The following is a 19,746-nucleotide window of genomic DNA, read 5'->3' as shown; positions in this document are numbered from 1 at the left end:
GACCATGTAAAGCTTGAAGCAGCTAGAGGAGCATAAGACCTTCACCCATTGTCCTTTATAAGATTATTAAGGGTCTTAAATCTGAGAGGGTAGATTGTTATTTTTTGTTATAAAAAATTAATTATTTTTTTTTTTAAAGAATAATATAGGAAAGGGTGAAGCCAGAGAACTTGTATGCACTATCCATGGGCATGGACTGCGGGGGAGGGGGGCGGAACGGGATTGCTTGGGGAGGCAGGTGCTGGGCTGAGGGGAGCAAAGGGGAAAAATTGGAACTATTGTAACAGTATAATCAATAAAATATACTTTAAAAAATGGGAAAAGAAATTGCAAAAATTCATATAGAAAATACACCTCCAAGAGCTGCCAGCTTAGATAACACTGTCCTAGATAAAAGCAGCCTCCTTAAATGGCTGGTGGTGAGACATAGCATCTCAAGTCTTTGGGCTTGAGCAACCTTATTAAATAAGAAATGGAGCACAAAACACATCATACTTTCTAGCTTAGAATTACTTGACTAAAATTACCGCATATTTCATGAAAACATGAAATAACAGCAATCATCCATAATTACACCAACCTAACTCACAACTGTTTTCATTTTGATACCACTAGTTTACTCCAGTACACTTTTTTCCCCAAAGTTGCAAACCTAGGGTACAAATAAATTTATTTTCTACTTCTTACCCTCTATTTACAGTAAGAACTGCCCATTATGAACTAGATTGATCCTCTGGCCAACATCATAGCAATTTATGCTTACAGTTGTAAAACACAGGTTTGACAAAAATATTCTAGAAGGCCACAAAATGGTGATGTTGCTCAAAGAAAAAAAAAGGCACTTAAAAATATATATATAACTAAATACATTATACCTACTTTCAAAAAAAAAAAGTTTTCCTTCCCTGTAAGGGTTGTCAAAAATATTTGTACTTTACTAGAAAACATTAGTGAGGAGTAAAAGACATTCATCAAATTTAGCTGCAATTATTCTAATTTTAAATCTAAACAGTTTTGGTCCCTAAAAACAAAACAAAAACACAGGACTTTGGCACTACTATTGTATTTTATCACACTAACCTGTCCTTCTCTCCCTGCTCCATCCTCTTTTTCTTCAGATCATAATACACAAATGAAATATGTTTTTACTTGTCATGCATTGAACTTTATTTCTCCTAATTATTGTTAATTTAGGAAGATGATTCCTATTTCTGTTTCAAAAGGATACTAAAATTTATTTACATCAACAAACGAGAAAAATGACAAAATGGTATCAGCAATGAGAATCAGATAATTTCTAATTTGCTATAATTTCCTCAATTTCTATAATGTTCAACATTATATTTACAATGGCAAAATAACAAAACCTTTCAAGCAAATATTGTTGCATTTGGTAATTTTCCCCATGCCTTAGTGATTATCAGTAGACACAGGTTTCCCATGCCTATGCCGCATGTCAAGTAAGAAAGAAGATTCAAATAACACTGAGCATCTTAAAACTTGGGTTCCAAACGTATAGAATCAACTTAAGTTAATATATAGGAAGTGCTGTGTAAATACTCCCTAGGCGGAATAGACAACAGAGCATATCAATTTGAGAACACCTGCACTTACCTAAGTGCATAAGTAATGTAGAAACACAACTAGTCTTAAAACCTGGAGTCTGAAACAGGTCTCTGACTTCAAAAATAGTAAGAATAATAGTGACCATTTGTTGGGCTCCTATTATTTGTCATCATCTTACAAAATAAACTATCTCTAATGTTAACAATTGCCCTTCAGTCTTTATAGGTCCTACTAACAGATGAAAAAATTAGGTTTCAGGAACTGAAAAGTGCCCGGGGCCACAAAACGAGTGAGTCAGGATTTTGAACCCAGGCTTCTTGGGCTCAAAGTCAATGCTCTTTTCACTACCTCTGCACTGCAAAAGCAGAATATAAAACAAGAAATGCTAAGTTAAACCCATGCCTTAAAATGAGCAGTTTGTCACATCAATTAGATGTTACTATTCATTTTCTTTCACTTAAATATTCACAGTAGGGTGGTTCTGAGAAGCTTTGAAGTTAGTTATTGAAAATAGTTTTTCTTAAAGTTGAGAGAGAAAAAACAATCTTGAAAAGGACAATGTGTACGAGTGTAAATACATTAAGAGTGAAGAGGAGGTAAGTTGTAGGGACTGTTTAAGAAATCATTTCCATGTGTTCTGGAAAAATATCCAGGGCCACAAAACATTCTTACTTTACAAAGATCAAACTTCATATAAATATATTATTACAATCTCCTATTTCAAAATAACACAAACATTTCCATAAATAATTGGTCATTTGTTTCAAAGTATGGTATTTTCATAATGTAATACTTGCTTATCAGACTTTTCCCCTTCAAATCCAATTTTTTAAAATGTTTTGGTATTCAAATACCCAGTAGTTGCTACCCCTCACAAAGCAGCAGAAAGCAGAATCACGAAAGCCAGAGTTTAGGCTGACAGGTGAGACACTTTTTCAGGGACTCGAGCCTCTAGGTGTCAGGCCTGCTGGCAAGGCTAGTTGTCTTCTGCACTGCACTGGTCATAAGGGAAGCATGACAGTCACTCCAAAACACTTTCTAAGTGTTTCCAAATACATTAAGGATTCTAACTTACCTGCATTTAAGCAGCCCTGGAGATCTGCAAACTCTTTAATTCCAAAGTGCCAATTTCTAGTTTGAGAAAACCATGTTGGGGTAATGTGATATGGAGAACAGCTCTCAGAGTCAGGGGACCTAGGTCCAAGCTTCAACTCCACTATCTGCGTTATGCCACTCTGTTTCTTATCTGTAAAATGAGGACCCTAATATGAGGAGGGGAACTAGCATTGCTTCTAGCATCTGGACCAGTGCTAATTCCCTCCAGGCTCTAGCACCACAGCCACCCTAGCCACACCCTCGATGCCTGTCACAGAGCCAACCACTGTATTTCTGTAACAATACAACCCTGCTGCAAATCCTTCAACTGTAGCAGGATCAGAAAGAAATTACCATATTTTTTGCTCCATAAGACACACTTTTTCCCCCACAAAAGTGTGTGTGTGGGGGTGTCTGTGCATCTTAAGGAGCAAATATTGCCTCACAGACCGTGATGTGTATTACCTGACCTGTCAGCAGTGGTGACAGCTTTTAGAAGAGGAACCGGTGGGCCCACGCGAAACCCCTGGGGACGTTTAATGTACCACTTTACTGCTGAATCTCAGGGCCTCTGGTCAGTATGAAGAAAGCAAAGAAAGTGATATCAGTGATTGTGAGCAACTGAGCTTCATAAATTCTGACACTAGTGATGGTGAATTCTTGGGGTACCCAGAAAACCAGAAGAGTACTTGAACCTTAAAGTCTCTCCTCATTTGTTAATGACAGTGATGATGGTTCTTAATACTGCTGTTGACTGCTGTTCACTTTACATGGTTGAAATATTATTCTGTTATATTTTATTAAATATTTCAGTACAGCATTTGGTTCAGAATACTTTTTTCTTGATTTCCTCCTCTAAACCTAGGTGCGTCTTATAGTGCGAAAAATACGGTACATTCAGGCAGCTGAAAGGAATATAGTACTGCTAAAGTTTTTGTTATAAGTGAACAATTTCAAGATAGCTTAAGTCTTCTCAAGTAACAGACACATAGTGTTAATTTACTATTTAAAAGTACTCTTCCCACACACGTGACTTCTGGCCAAGATAGAGGCATAGACAGACACACTGCAACTCCCTCCACAACTAAGAAGGAATACAACTACCTCAAAACTAGAAACAACCAGAAGTTCCAGAAAATCAAGCTGCATTAAAGTCCAGCACACAAAGATATAAAAAAGAGATACTCATCCAGACAGGTAGGAGGGGTGGAGCCAGGGCGGAGAGGACACAGTGTGGTGGCAGCAGCAGTGGCAGGCAGGCAGAAAGCGCAGTCACACTTTTTAAAGTCAGGAGGGTCACCTGGGGAGCGTTCGCAGCTCCTCACCGCACCTAGCAGCTCACGGTCCCAGCACCGGGGAAATTCAAACCTCATTGCTTCTGACTGTGCCAACCAGTTGGGGTTGGGGTAGAGGCAGAAACTGCCGGTCTCTCAGCAGGGTCCGCTTATTTAAAGGGCCCCCACGGTCCTAGAATGTCCACAGGCTCACCCACTCTGGGAACGATGACCAGGGCAGCAGCTAGAGGGGTGCAAATCCGGTGCGGTAGTGGGAGAGATGCCTGAAAAAGGGGCGAGTGCTGGGCAGGCAGCATTGTTCCCTCTCGGACCCCTCCCCCACATACAGCGCCACAACGTTGTGAAACAGGTCGCCCTGTACTGACGAATCCCTAAGGCTCCGCCCCTTACAATGTAATAGGAGTGACAGCTCTACCTGGGATGCAGAGGCAAACAAACACAGGAGCCTGTCAGAATGAGGAGACAGAGAAGTATGGCCCAAAAGGGGGAAACGGATCAAGGTTCCAGTGGGAGAACTAAGTGACAAGGAGATAGCCAACCTAACAGATGAGGAGACAGACAACCTAACATATGCAGAATTCAAAACACTAGTGATAAAGATACTCACAAGCTTGACAGATATGGTTGAGTATGGCAAATGCATAAGAGAAGTGAAGGCTATACTAAAGGAAACGAAGGAAAATCCACACAAAACCAATGATGAAGAGAAGGAAACAGGGGTTCAAATCAATGATTTGGAACATAAGGAAGAAAAAAAACAGTCAACCAGTGCAGAATTAGGAAGCAAGAATTGAAAAAAGTGAGGAAAGCTTCCCAAATTTTGTGAAGGAGATGGACATATAAGTCTGGGAAGGACGGAGGGTCCCGGGTGAGATGGACCCAGAGAGGACAAGACCAGGACACATCATGACTGAGATGCCAAAGGTGAAAGATAAAAAGAGTCCTGGGGGCAGCAAGAGAGAGGTGGGTAGTCGCCTACTGGGGGGTGCCTATAGGACTATCAACTGATTTCTCAGAGGACACTTTGCAGGCAGGAAGGGACTGGCAAGCAGTATTCAATGTGATAAAAGGCAACCTGCAGCCAGGACTACTCTATCCAGCAAGACTATGATTTGGAATGGAAGGGCAGATGAAGTGCTTCCCAGACAAGGTAAAGCTAAAGGAGTTCATCATCACCAAGACATTATTATATGAAATGTCAAAGGGACTTACTTAAGAAAAAGAAGATCAAAACTATGAACACTAAAATGACAACAAACTCACAACTATCAACAGCTGAATCTAAAAAATAAAAACAAAATCCAACTAAGCAAACCAGAATAGGGACAGAAACATAGGTATGGGGATCATTTGGAGGGTTATCAGCTGGGAGGGGGAAGGGAGAAAAATGGAGATATGGTGCAGGGATTAAGATGCATAATTGGTTGGTACAAAATAGACAGGGGGAGGTTAAGAATAATATGGGAAAGGGTGAAATCAAAGAACTTATATGTATGACCCATGGACATGAACTAAGGGGGGTGAGATTGCTGGAGGGAAGGGCAGAGGGAAGCAAAGGGGAAAAACACTGGAACTACTGTAACAACATAATCAATAAAGTATACTTAAAAAAAAAAAAAACTCTTCCTAAGAATTTTAAAGCATGCTGCTAAATATAAACTTTCATCAGATGTCTTCACTCTTAGAGGCAAATTTATAATTCAAAACACAGAAACTTCCCTAAATGAGATAATTAAACAGCTAAAATTCTGCTCCTTTAATAATGCATTTCTTCTCAAATTTGAAATATGGTAGAAATACAGGAACACAATCCTTTATCCACAATCCAAAACTCAAAAAAGCTATAAAACCTTCAAAGTTCCTTCATAACACATTTGGTAGCAAAATCTGACCAGATATGTGGCTATTTTGTGACCTTGTTTACCCATGCTTAACTTAAACATTTGCCAAAGGAAGTACAGAATACTGCCCTAGACTTTATGGGGGCTATATGTAACACAGTATATGGACTGTATTACTTCTGTAATATTAAGAAATAGTAATTTTGAAATTTGTCTGACATCAATGACAAGCTATTATGAACCCATCCTAGTGATTATTTACTGAGTACTAAGTGCCAGGTTTAAGCCACACAATAGATCTGTTACTTTATTATTATTACTATTTTACATATGAATACTGTTCACATATGCTAAAACCAGGGCTTAATCTAAAATGAACTTGAACAAGCTTGCTCAGCCAATAAATGAGTGCGAGAACTCAAAGCTAGGTTGTCTTACTTTAGGGCCTTAGCTTTTTTAATAGCCACACTTTAAAAAAATAATCACAAAAAAAGTTTTTAAAAAGTTATAATTACCAAAACTTTTACCCTAGGAAAGGGATACAATGTATAGGTTCCTTCTAGGTCTTCACCTTTAAACATCCACACCATACTTCATAGCTCACAGGACAAAAAGAGATGAGTTTATTGTTTTTCTCCCCAAACTACTGGCCAGAAAGTCAGTTAAAACCCATAAAACAACAGGCTCCTCAAACAAATGCCAACTAATCCTATCCACTCAAAAAGACAGAATCAGAGGTTTTTGGTTTTGTTTTTTTTTTTTAAACCACAAAACGTACAAACACGATTAAAATATGGCTGGTATAAACATAGGTTAAGATTTTCCAGAAACAGCCCCAGTTGAAACATCTGCCATTCCGATGACAGCTATGGTCACAGGACTGAAAAAGGTTTAAGTGACATAGACACAGACTGTCACCACCACTGCCCTAACCAAAATTTAGCGAAAATAAGTTTCAAGTTTGGGTTTTTTTTAAAAACCCAATTTAAAATTTAAAATGTTTCATATGACCTTCTTCCCAAATCAGAGCCATCTGCTAAGTGATGGCCTTTCCCCACAACAGATAGGCAGACCAAGGCATCCTACCTCTTCCTACCCTTAAACCAAATTCTAAATTAGACACATTTTACTCAGAATCTCTATTTCTAAGTAGCTTATCTGAACAAAGAGAAAAGCAGATTATCTGGTAACTAATCACAACTCTTAAACTTAACTGTTTCCATGGGTATTTTTAAAAAATAAATGTCCAGATTTCTGGTCAAGATGGAGGCATAGGTAGACACACATGAGCACCTCCCTCCACAACTAAGAAGGAATACAACTACCTCGAAGCTAGAGACAACCAGAAGTTCCAGGAAATCGAGCTGCATGAAAGTCCAACAAACAGAGATGTAATTAAGAAATACATTCAGGCAGGTCAGAGGGGCAGAGCCAGGATGGAAAGAATGCAGTGTGGTTGCAGCAGCAGTGGCAGGCTAGTGGAAAACGCAGTCACACATTTTTAAAAGTAGGGAGACACACCTGGGAGTGCTCCCAGCACCAGAGCAGACCACAAAGCTCACAGTTCCAGCGCCAGGGAAAATAAAACCTCATTGCTTCTGACTGTGCAAACCAGTGAGGATTGGGGCAGAGGAAGAAACTGCTGCTCTCTCAGTAGAGTCCACTTTTTTAAAGGACCTCCACCGTCCTAGAACGTCCACAGACCCACCCACACTGGGAACAACAGCCAGGGCAACAGCCAGAGGCTCCAGTTCCATAGGGAAGTGGGAGAGGTGCCTGGAAAAGGGGCGAGTGCTGAGCAAGGAACATTGTTCTTTCTCAGATCCCTCCCCCACATACAGCAAAACGATGTGATGAAACAGGTTGCTGTACTGATGAATACCTAAGGCTATGCCCCTTACAACGTAACAAGTGGGACAGCTCTACCTAAGACACAGAGGCAAACAAACACAGGAGCCTGTCAAGATGAGGAGACAGAGAAGTATGGTCCCCAAAAGGGAACGGATCGAAGTTCCAGTGGGAGACCTAAGCGACGAGGAGATAGCCAACCTAAGAGACATGGAGTTCAAAACACTGGTGATAAAGATGCTCACAGGCTTGACAGATATACTTAAGTACGGCAAATGCATAAAGGAAGAAGTAAAGGCTATGCTAAGTGAAACGAAGGAAATGCCACACAAAATTAATGGTTAAGGGAAGGAAACCAGGGTTCAAATCAATGATTTGGAACATAAAGAAGAAATAAACAATAAACCAGTACAGAATGAGGTAACAAGGATTGAAAAAAATGACAAACTTAGGAACTTCTGGGGCAACTTTAAACTTACCAACATCCAAATCATAGGGGTGCCAGAAGCAGAAGAGGAAGAGCAAGAAATGGAAAGCTTATGTGAAAAAATAATGAAGGAAAACTTCCTAAATTTGGCAAAGGAAATAGACATACAAGTCCAGGAAGCAGAGTCCCAAACAAGCTAGACCCAAGGAGGACCACACCATGATACACCATAATTAAAATGCCAAAGGTTCAAGATAGAGAATCTTAAAAGCAGCAAGAGAAAAGAAGAAAGTTACCTACAAAGAGGTGCCTATAAGACTATCAGCTAATTTCTCAGAAGAAACTTTGCAGGCAAGAAGAGACTGGGGCAAGGAGTATTCAATGTAATGAAAAACAAGGACCTACAACCAAGGTTACTCTATCCAGCAAATCTATCATTTGGAACGGAAGGGCAGATGAAGTGCTTCTCAGACAAGGTAAGGCTAAAGGAGTTCATCATTACCAAGCCATTATTATATGAAACGTCAAAGGGACTTAAGAAAAAGAAGATCAAAATTATGAACATTAAAATGACAACAAACTCACAACTATCAACAACTGAATCTAAAAAATAAAAACAAAATCCAACTAAGCAAACCAGAATAGGGACAGAATCATAGGTACGGGGATCATTTGGAGGGTTATCAGCTGGGAGGGGGAAGGGGGAGAAATGGGGAAATGGTGCAGGGATTAAGAAGCATAATTGGTTGGTACAAAATAGACAGGGGGAAGTTAAGAATGGTATAGGAAAGGGTGAAGCCAAAGAATTTATATGCACAACCCATGGATGTGAACTAAGTAGGTGGGGTTGCTGGAGGGTAAGGGGGGTACTGGGCAGAGGGGAGCAAAGGGAAAAAAAATTGGGACTACTGTAACAACATAATATACTTAAAATAAATAAATAAATAAATGTCTTCATTCAAAAGAGTTTCTTCTTTTGGATAAGTATGGGAAAATTGTTTGGACAAGGAAGCCTGAAGGAAGCCTGAGGGATGCCTCCTGCAGGACCACTTTCTTGCCTATTCCCTACTGAAATCACCATGTATAAGGTTCTGGAGTTTCTTCAGAAAAGTCCTGGGCAACTACCTTAAGCCTCCTTAAACATCTGAAAGATTCATATGTTACGCTCTCTTTGTATTTGTAAATACAGTGTGTTCATGAGCTGCAGTTTAGAAAGTGGTCTCAGGGAGCACCAGAACTCCAAAATACATATTCAGTTTCTACCAGCACTTCTCAAACTAATCTGAGTTATTTGTTAAACATGAAATTCTTAAACCCTACTATCAAGGGGCATACCATAGATCTTGGATAGGTACTCAACAATCCAGACGTTTAACAAATATACCAAATTACTGTGATGATGGTGTTCAGTATCTCCTTCCCTGACTGCACAGCCAAATCCTCACCTGCTCTGCCATGTTGGTTCTCTTTCTCAGATTCATTTTAGCAACTTACTTTTTATATTAAGAGGTGAGATTTAATATGCAGCTTCACTCATCCAAAACAACTGTCCTTGAGAAATGAGTGGCCTCCAGAAGAGTGGACTTATTTAATTTTTCAACTGAATAATAAGGAATTATGAGCAATAAAAATGGTTTAAGGGCTGCTTATGTCTCAGGGACTATACTTTCTGCTTCAGAAACATTATCTCAATCCTTACAAAAATCCGGCAAGAAAGATATTAAAAAAAAAATTTATCAAGCCCCTGGTTTTTTAAAAAGATTTTATTTTGTTTATTTTTAGAAGGATGTAAAGGGAGGGAGAGAAACATCAATGTGTTGTTGGTTCTCGCACGCCTCCAACCGGGGACCTGACCCACAACCCAGACACATGCCCTGACTGGGAATCAAACTGGTGACCCTTTGGTTCACAGGCCAGCGCTCAATCCACTGAACCACACCATCCAGGGCAAGAAGGATATTTTTACATTTTACAGAAGATAAAACTGAAGCAACACTGCTTTAGGCAGTATTGACAGACATCAGCTCTACCTGACTTTAAAGCTACAACTTTTAACCCAAATGAGAGTCTGTCTTTAGTTCAACTCTAAGTGTAGAGTCATTTTGTTTACTTACTTTTAAGGTAAAGTTTGTCCTAAGTTATACAGACTAAGTTCATTTAACTGACCATCCTGCCCCACACTAACTAAACACATAAAAAGAGCAGGACATCTTGGCACCTGGGGCTGCTACATGGCTTGGGTATTTGTCTTAAGTCAGAACTCAACAGTTTGCTTCTTCCTAGCTTATTTAATCAAAATTATGGGTATACTAAACAGCAATCACAAGAACTTGTCTTTCTTAATTAAATAAAAAGCTGTCATACCTACAATTCTCTCAATGTTAGTGCATTTTTTAAACTACCCAAGTAATTTAAAGCAGAGAGGAGAGCCATCAAGAAACAACGTAATGTAATTCTATCTGTCCCCTTCTTTGTGCCCTAGCCCTTCCTATTTACATGATCATGTTTCTCAGTACAGTCAAGAATCAAACTCCTCCTCATAACAGCAAATGTACTATTTTCAGAAATTTGCAGATTTGCACTAGGATTCAGGAGCCCATTTTTGAGTGTACATGAAATGCTTCAAAAGTGCTCCAAAGCTACACCTAAATCCTTTAAATGAGATATCTTGATTCATTATTCCACTCAGAAGCTATAACAAAACACTCAGTTCCTTCATTCCAGTTAGCTTTAACATTACTTAGATAACCCAAACTAAAAAAAAAAAAAAAAGCTACCAAAATAAAATGATAGTGACATAAAGACAAGTGATGAACATAAAGTGAAAAAAACCTGTCAGTCTAGAAATCTACCTGTTCTTTATTCCTTGTTTCCCTAAGGAGGGCCCAGATTCAACATACTAAATAAAAGTACTAGGTAGCTTAAGTCTCACCTCCCAAGAGTTTTCCAGAAGCCCCATTTATGTAATACACCTGTCTGGTATAATCCTGGGATTCACACTCTTATCTGGTTCCCCTCCCTTGAATCTGGGCTGACCTCTGACTTGCTGTAACCAACAGAATATGGCAGAAATGATCCTATGTTGGTTCCAAGACTATTTGTTAAGGAGGCCTAGTTGCCTCTGCTTTTAAACTCCTGTGAGCCCTGAGCAACCATATGAGGACAGCAATCCTTCTGTAAAGGCCATCTGGAGAGCAAGGGGCCCCGAGATAACAAGACTATATGGTACAAGAGGAAGAAGAGAAAGAGAGAGGGGGAAGAGAGACAGTAAGAGAGATCAGCACCCAGCTGACGTGCCAGCTGAATGCGGCCAATAGTGGCCACCAGCAAAACCAGAAGAAATGCTCAAGTGAGACCAGCCTGGCAACCTGGGATAGCAAAGCTGTGACAGAAAAAAAAAAATTGTCTTAAGTCACTTAGTGTTAGGGTTGTTTGTTACACAGCAATAAATAACCAAAACAATGCTCACCTGGTTCCTTGTGTTTTACATAATTTGTTCAAAACCTAGAGAAAAGGAGTGTAGTTACAAGCATACCTTGCTTTACTGCACTTCACAGGTGCTTTTTTTTTTTTTTTAGTAATTGGAAGATAAGAACCTCCACCAGCAAAAAGATTAGACCTCATTTTATTGTGGTTTCTGGAATCAAACCCACAATATCTGAGTTGTGCCTGTAACTATAATTCTAAATACACAATCCCAGAAGATAAAGTCTAGGTCTTTATGCCCTTCTTGACAGTGACTCTACTAAACTCCAAATTCCAGGACAGGCTTCCTGTGTGTCATCTCAGCACTAGGCCCCAGCACCACACACAATGTCTAACATGCAGGAGGCACACAAGTATGTGCTGTGAACAGATAATAGGTTTTAGGAATGTTGAGACAAATACTAGTCTTCCTTATAAATTAGGAACTGACATATGTTTTTCCATAATTTATTCCCTCAAAAGTTGTTAAAACATGAATTTGATGTGTATACAAACAACTTTTTATGCACTGGTAAAAATCATGCAATATCATGATATAGACTTTAGGAAATCAGATCCTGATCTATTTGCTCCAAAAATACCAAATTTCATAGACCAGACTTTTATAAAAGAATAAACTTCGCCCTGGCTGGTGTGGTGTAGTGGATTGAGTGACGACCTGTGAACTGAAAGGTCGCTGGTTCAATTCCCAGTCAGGGCACATACCTGGGCTGCAGGCCAGGTCCCCAGTTGGGGGTATGTGAGAGGCAACTGATAGATGTACCTCTAGCATTTCGACGTTTCTCACCCTCTTTTTCTCCCTCCTTTCCCCTCTCTCTAAAATAAATCTTAAAAATAAATAAAAGAACAAACTTCATCTGTAAAAGCAACTGAATTAAAACCCATGAGTTTTCAAAAGGAAATTAATACCTACATTTCATCAATGTATTGTTTCAAATGAGAAATCAACTTTTGCTTTTTTCCTTTTCAGGAAGATAACTATTTTGTCACAAATTCTTATAAAGCTCAAAATTACCTATCAAAAGCCACTGCGATCACATTCGCATTTAAATACTAAGGAGGAAACAGACAAGTTCAAATTTACACAGTACAAAAGTGTAACACATTCCAAAGAGGTAACTTCAGACTCCTCACCCACAGCCTTCAACTATTATACATTTACACTGTCGAAGAGTCAGTGAGAAAAGAACACTGACCCAGGAACAAAAATATGGGTTATAGCTCCAGTTCTATTTTAGCCACTGACTAGCCATATACCCTGGAAATTTGACTTTTTCCACTTATTTAAGCCTCAGTTTTCTTCATCTAAAAAGCAATGGCTAGCTCCTGACACACCTACTCCTCAACTGTCATGAGAACCAAATGATAAAGTATGCAGTGCATTATGGAAAAGTGGAATATGATATAGAAATATCACACTCTTCTAATGCCAACAGAATAGAAAATCATCCATGCAGTGCTTTTGTTAAGACATTTTTCCTCCTTTAAGTTTTAGTAACAAGTTACTTCAAAATATATACCACTATCATGACCAATTTATTAGTTTTCCCACGGATTGTTATAATTACGTATTTTTATAGAAAGAATAAAGAAGTCCTGTCTTTCTAATAATTACAGAAGAGCTATAAAAGATACTAAATAATAACCTTCTCTGGTTCCCTACCAGGAAGATAATCCTATAGGTGTAGAAAAGTCAACTATTTACTAATCAAATTATGCAGTAACCATATACTAAAGTTAGCTACTTAATCCAATGAGAAAATTCACTGACTAGGTCCCAGCACTTCATTTATATTGTAGTTTCCATTTTTTACTTGATAAAGGCTTCCTGAATGGAGAACAGGAGGATTCTTATGTAGCGCATACTGAATAGAGAAAATAAAAGTTCTTAAATTTTCTTATTTCATTTACTTCCCTTCCCACCCCACCCCATCCCCAATCCAGACTGAGATACAAAGGAAATAAGTAAATGACTGGCCTAATACCACTACCTAGTTTCCATACACCCAATTCATCCCTTAACCTCACCAGCACTCCGGCACATGGAAAGAAGGGTCCACACAGACAATTCAACGAAAACTTAAGAGCCAAGAATCAGAAATTGTTAACAACCGGAAAGAACCTTCCAGGATCATCTAGTCCTCACTGACAAGGTCACTTCAAGTCAGTAACTATACCCAATGATGGTAAATCAGTTGCATACATCTTCATACGGGAAAGAAATCAACTCCTGATTCCACTTTACACACTTGCTAATTGAAATACTTGGGACAAATCACTTAACCTCTTGGGCTAGTTTGCTCTGTAACATAATAGCAAATAACGTAAGTTAGTCAAAACTCATGCTAAACAACAAGTCCCTAGGTGTACATACAGTGTGTCTCTACAGTAAGGGTTCTAAGTAGTAAATGGAAGAATGGAAGGTTCTAGTGTTTTAGTAATTCTGAGACCTGGTTCCAGGGCAACCCACTAGCTCATGGGTTCCATGGATAAGCTTCAAGTGGTCCAGACTCTAAAATTATAAGCAGAAAGCACAGGTGTATTAGGATATTTTCCAGGCCAGGTTTCTTTAATTTCACCAACGATTACTAATTCCTAAAAGACTGAGAACTCCTGCTACAAAGTAACACATGCCAAAAATAAAGATTCATGGATGTACTCAAAATGGTACTATTCTCCCAAATAACTTGAATCAGAACCTTAGTTATTTTTACTCTTCATTTTCTCTCTCATCATCAATTCTAATCTACTTCTTCCTCCTTTCCATTTCTATAATTACAACCACAGCTCAGCCCCTTGCTACCTATGACCACAGCAATCACGAGGTATTTCTGCCTCCAAGTTTTCTCTACTTCAATCTACAATACACAGCAATCATAAACTGGTCCAATTCTTACTTCAAACTATTACCCTCATTACTGGTACAAATACTTTATATTCCATCCAAACATAATTACTTTTGTTTTCCTAAATGTATGAACTCCGTGCTGTATTAATTAGTCCCTTCTCTCTGCTTAGATTACCTTTCCCTGCCTGTCAAGATTCTTAGTAATCCTCAAAACAAAGATTTCACAAGCCAGGAAACTCCACCTTCCCAAATGACATATGAACTCTGTCCTCTCTGAATTTGAATTTTGCAGATACCTTAACTATCTATTAAAAGATAAATGAGCCCTGGGGGGTGGTTCAGTTGGAGCATAGTCCTGTGCACCAAAAGGTTGAGGGTTCGATCCCTGGTCAGTGCACACAGCAAGGTTACAAGTTCCATCCACGGTAGGCATGAGAAAGGGAGACAACGAATTGTGTCTGTCTCTCTCCCCCTCCCTTCCTCTCTAAAATAAATAAAAACATATCCTCAGACAAATAAGGCATGTATATATATTCCTACCCACCTAACTAGTTCGTGAAGGCAGAAACCATCATTATGCTCATCTTTATATTCCCCAAATACCCCGCACAGTCATGCAGTAGATGCTTAATAACTGTGGAAAGTACTAAAAGAAATTTCAGACTTCGTGGAGTGAACAGATTACTCTCTTTGAAGGCAGGGACTATCTGTGACATCCTCTATCACACCAAGCTTCCAAAACATGACCATTACTTTCTGCTTTTCAAAGCCCAGGAAGAACTATTTGAAAATGTCAAGCTACACTATTCCACTGACTTCACACTACTCAATCTGAGTAGTTCCCAACACTTGGCCACTTAGTTTTCAATTTGAAAAAATATTAACTATTTATGAAAAGTGATCATTTCCATGATAGCTAATTTACTACTTTATGACAAAATAAATCACATATATAAAATAATGCCTTTCTTTTTTAAAAGATGCATTTTGCTTGTATAATACACAGAGACTCAGTGCGACACATAAGGTTGATTTATAGTGTGAACTCTTGTGAAAACCTGCATACAACTGTTCACCAGGTGTTTCAGGTAAAAACACTAAAGGGGAAGAGAGAACTTTAGACATCATTCTCTCCCACCACTATTACCAATAGCATTTTAGAGCAAAAAACTCAAATCCTTTTGTACAAAAAACACAAAACTTATCCAACAGAAAAAGAAAGCCACGCCAAGCTCCTGGAAGAGTAAAAATGTCAACTTAACGGACAGTGAGTGGTCTTGTCTGGTCATTACGGGAGCGAAGGCAGATCCACTCCCAGCCAACGGGGTACAGAAAGGACCTGGCACAGGCTGAACCATCAAAGGTGGAAAAGCGATGAGCCAACTACAAAATTAACATCTTGTAAAGGTCGGCAGAAGGTCCGAGTCGCTAGCAAAAACTGCAAGGTCACTGGTACCTGGCGGGTCACGGGGATGGAGGTGGGGTGCGCTGGGGCTGCAGAGTCGGTAGGACGGGGTGGCACCGGCGGCGCCAGGGGGGGTCTGGGACGCGTTGCGGGGAGTCGGGCGCGGGCAGGAAGTGCACCTGGTGTCTCAGGGTAGCAGGGAGACAAGGTGAGCAGCTGGGCGGCAGCGCTGCAGTTACCGGGACACTTCGCTCCGGCCTGTGGCAGGGCCACCCCGCGGCCCCGTGACCCCGCCCCGCAGAAGTCCGCCCCGGCTAGCGCTCAGCCTCAGGGTCCCACCCGCCTCCTGCCCAGTCCGTGCCTTGCTGTCCTCACCGGCTTCCGAGCTCGCAGCGGCGCGTCCCCGCGGCGGCGCATTAGCCCTCGGCGCCCAGGACCGCCATCTCGCTGCAGGCGCGGCCAGGCAGACAGGCCGCCCCCAGCCACTCGAAAGCGAGGCTACCACCCGGCCGTCCCCCAACCCGCCCCACCGCGACCGCCCCCACCAACCCGCAGCTCCCTCCCCCGGAGCGCACCACCCGGCTAGCCGATCCCAACCGGACTCGCTTCCCCGAGCATGCGCAGCCAGGACGCCGGCGACGCCGCTGGGAAAATCCGCTCCACCGGGTCTTCCGGGCGCTAAGGGGATGTGGACGGCCAGCCAATGGGAGAGGGGGGCGGAGCCCCTGGCCATGGTGGGCGTGACCTGAAGCTTGGGGCAGGGCTAGAGCCGCGGAGGGGCGGAGACTGGAGAGAGACTAAGCGGGCTGAAGGTGACGTAACTTTTTAGCCGGGGTGGGACAGTGCGTCACCTCCAGGGAGGACCTCGGGCACCTGCGATCCTCTGGAACACTTTACAGCAAAGGTGGGCTTTAAGTAAGTACCCTTTGACCAAGCTGGGCGCTTGAGAACACATTGCAAGAGTAAATAACTGCCATCATCAGAGGACTACCACCCGTTATTAGTCACCAAACCTTGCACCCCGCCCCTCATAAGTACAAAGACAAAACACTGAGCAAGTACACGGGTCAATCCCATGATGTAGGGCTTATTATACCCATCTGTACAAAATACAGGTGCTGTTCTTTCCCTATTGCTTTTAAAAGAAAGACTACCTTGCAGATGAAGTCCGTGGTGACATTACTCACCAGCTGACCTTGTCAATAGAAGGTTTCTGCCATCCAGCCAATGCCCACAGGAATCCCTAATATGGGCTGTGGTAAAACGAGAGACTTTATTGAGGTGAAAAGTTTGGCAACTCTGCAGACACACGGCCTCTGGAGAAAACCAAAGGTGTGCTCCTACAGAGTAAGGGGAGGCCCCTTATATACAGGAATTTTCTCCTCTGGTCCCTCATTGGTCCATTTCTATGTAAATGAGGCATCCAAATCTGCACAGTTTGATTGGTCCAAATTACACTGTCCTGATTGGTCGGAATCATGTATGGAGCCACTCTGATTGGTGGGTAAAGATGAAGATGAGATATAGCTGTGCAGCTCCAATTGGACAGGGATGGTCTCAACCCATTGATTGAAATACAATACCAGGAGATTCTTCATAATGGTGTGCTCAGATGGCAGGATCCCAGTGCAGGCAGCTGGCGGCCTAGTCTGCAGTGTTTTCTCTTATATGCTGAAGAAATAAATTTGAGCCTGATTAGCTACGGAGAGCCCTTCTTGAGATCCACACCCTGGTCTTCTAATTTAGAAGCATAATAAAGACCATCAAGCATGTATTTCTACAATTTTTGCTCAACTGCCTCACCCAAACCTCACAAATTACTTGCATCCATACCCAAGCTGTCTCCATCCTGTGTGGCCCCTGCTCCTTACCAAAGTGACACTCTTCACTATCTGCTCTCTTTCCTGTGGCATATCTGCTCTCTCCTTGGTATATTCTTTAATCCCATCTTTTCCATTGGCTACGACTCCTCAGTACAATGGCAGTTTAAGTCTTTTCTGTCTTAAATTCTCCCTTGACTTTAAAATCTCTTTCTAGTCCTCTATCTTCTCCCATCATAACTAAGCTTGTAAAAGAATCATGTACCAAGAACATCATTACATTCTGTGAATATTTCTAGTATTCAATAAAAACCTCTTGATTGAATGAATGCACATCCTCCTCTCTTCATTGCATCCTCTGACAAAATCCCTGGATGTGAGGCACACTATATTTGCAATGATTATTCTAAAATATGCATCTAAGCATGTCACTCCACTGCTTAACCTTTTTCATTGGCTCTTCAGAGCTTTCAAAACAAAGATTAACATGATGTTTAGGACTCTATGCTCAAATGTCCAGTCAACATTATGAAATATTTCAGAGCCCTCTGACTGTGCTCACTGATTGCTGCTTTAAAAGTAGTTTCCTTTCATCTTTCCCTTACCTTTTCTTCACCTGTCCAGTCCCTTTGAAGATAAGTTCAAGCACATGCTTATAAGTGCCTCTCAGACATTAAACAACACACACCCTGGATGCATACAGGCTTCCTTCCACTCCTGCTCTATTCACCCTCACTCTCAGCAATTCCGAGTTCTGTTTCTCACTTTGTTCAGCTCCATTTAGAAGACCCTAGTACTCACCTAGGTCCCTAACTTGACAGCCAAAATTGAACCAGCCTTTTACAATTACATATTTCTTTGGTTTCAAATAAACACTATTATAAATAAATATCTTTCATAAATTATTGTCCGTGTCCTTACTGTCATAGTTTAAATACTTAAAAAGTAATCAAAGTATAAATAATTTTAGCCCTTATGAAACATACTGGCAAATTGCCTTCTAGAAAGAACCTAGCCTTGATGTCACTGTGACATTGCTTGGGATCAAAATGCAGCTCGTTCACACAAGGCCACATTCAGACTTTTGTTGGCCCTAGATATTTTTACCTTTATGGGCCTCTTCCACCATAAAAATATTTTAAAATATATTTATAACTGCATTGACATAAAGGTGAACATATTGGTATTCTAGATTAAAATGTTTTCTTCAGCCTTAATGTTAACTTGTTTTACTTCTCATTTTAAAAGAAATTAAAACATTTTTATGGGCCTCTAAAACTACGGTAGTGATGATTTGAAATAACTCTGGTGAAAGTGAAAGAAGTGCCAAAGTAGAGCTGCATTTGAATATCAAGAAGAAAAGAATCATGACTATAGAAGAAATACACTTTTTTGTTTAACATTGGTCTTTTTATTGTTTTTCTATTACATTTTCCCACTTTTTCCCCATTGCTTCACCCCCACCCAGCCCACCCTTCTCCCACAGTCAGTCCCCACCCAGTTGTCCATGTCCATAGGTAATTTTTACTAGCTCCTTGACTAGACCCTTCCCTTACTTTCTCTCCTTCTCTCCCTCCCCCTCCCCCCTGGTAACTATTAGTCCGTTTCTTGTTTACATGCTTTTGGTTCAATTTTGCTCTTTTGTTTGTGTTGTTCATTAGCATCCTGTATTATGTAATATCATATGGTATTTGTTTTTGGTCACCTGCCTTATTTCACTAAGCATAATTCTCTCTAGTTCCATCCATGTTGTCACAAATGGTAGGAGTTCCTTCTTTATTTCTGCTGCATAGTACTCCGTTGTGTAAATGTACCACAGTTTTTTGATCCACTCATCTACAGAAGGACACAAAAGTTATTTCCAGCACTTGGCTATTGTAAATACTGCTGCTGTGAACATAGGGGTGCATAGGCTTTGAATTGGTGTTTCAAGATTCTTTGGGTATAATCCTAGCAATGGAATTGCTGGATCAAAAGGCAGTTTCATTTTTAAAAATTTGAGTAAATTCCATACTGTTTTCCATAGTGGCTGCAACAGTCTGCATCCCCACCAACACTAGGGTTCCCTTTTCTCTGCATCCTTGCCAGCACTTGTCGTTTGTTGAAGTGGTATCT

At 40.5% G+C, this 19,746-nt stretch overlaps 1 protein-coding gene across 5 annotated transcripts in view; it reads right to left on the bottom strand.

Moving 5' to 3' along the window:
* WWP1 (WW domain containing E3 ubiquitin protein ligase 1) overlaps positions 1–16,439 on the bottom strand; it is a 114,948-nt gene extending 98,509 nt beyond the window's left edge. For 3 of the 5 annotated variants that reach the window (XM_090283790.1, XM_090283791.1, XM_090283794.1), the window contains exon 1: positions 16,187–16,320. In XM_090283790.1, coding sequence (XP_090139916.1) covers positions 16,187–16,228 — 42 coding nt within the window. In that variant the 5' untranslated portion in view covers positions 16,229–16,320. Of the gene's footprint in view, positions 1–16,186; positions 16,321–16,386 lie in introns of those variants that run through there. The other 2 variants (XM_090283793.1, XM_090283792.1) reach the window with 2 other exon arrangements.
* Positions 16,440–19,746: the final 3,307 nt, after the last annotated feature.

The sequence above is a fragment of the Furipterus horrens genome, unplaced genomic scaffold (genome assembly GCF_987537825.1).
Source record: "Furipterus horrens unplaced genomic scaffold, mFurHor1.1.pri manual_scaffold_7, whole genome shotgun sequence".
Lineage (NCBI taxonomy): Eukaryota > Metazoa > Chordata > Mammalia > Chiroptera > Furipteridae > Furipterus > Furipterus horrens.
Note: the sequence above shows the minus strand (reverse complement) of the source record. Positions and strands in the feature narration are given on the sequence as shown.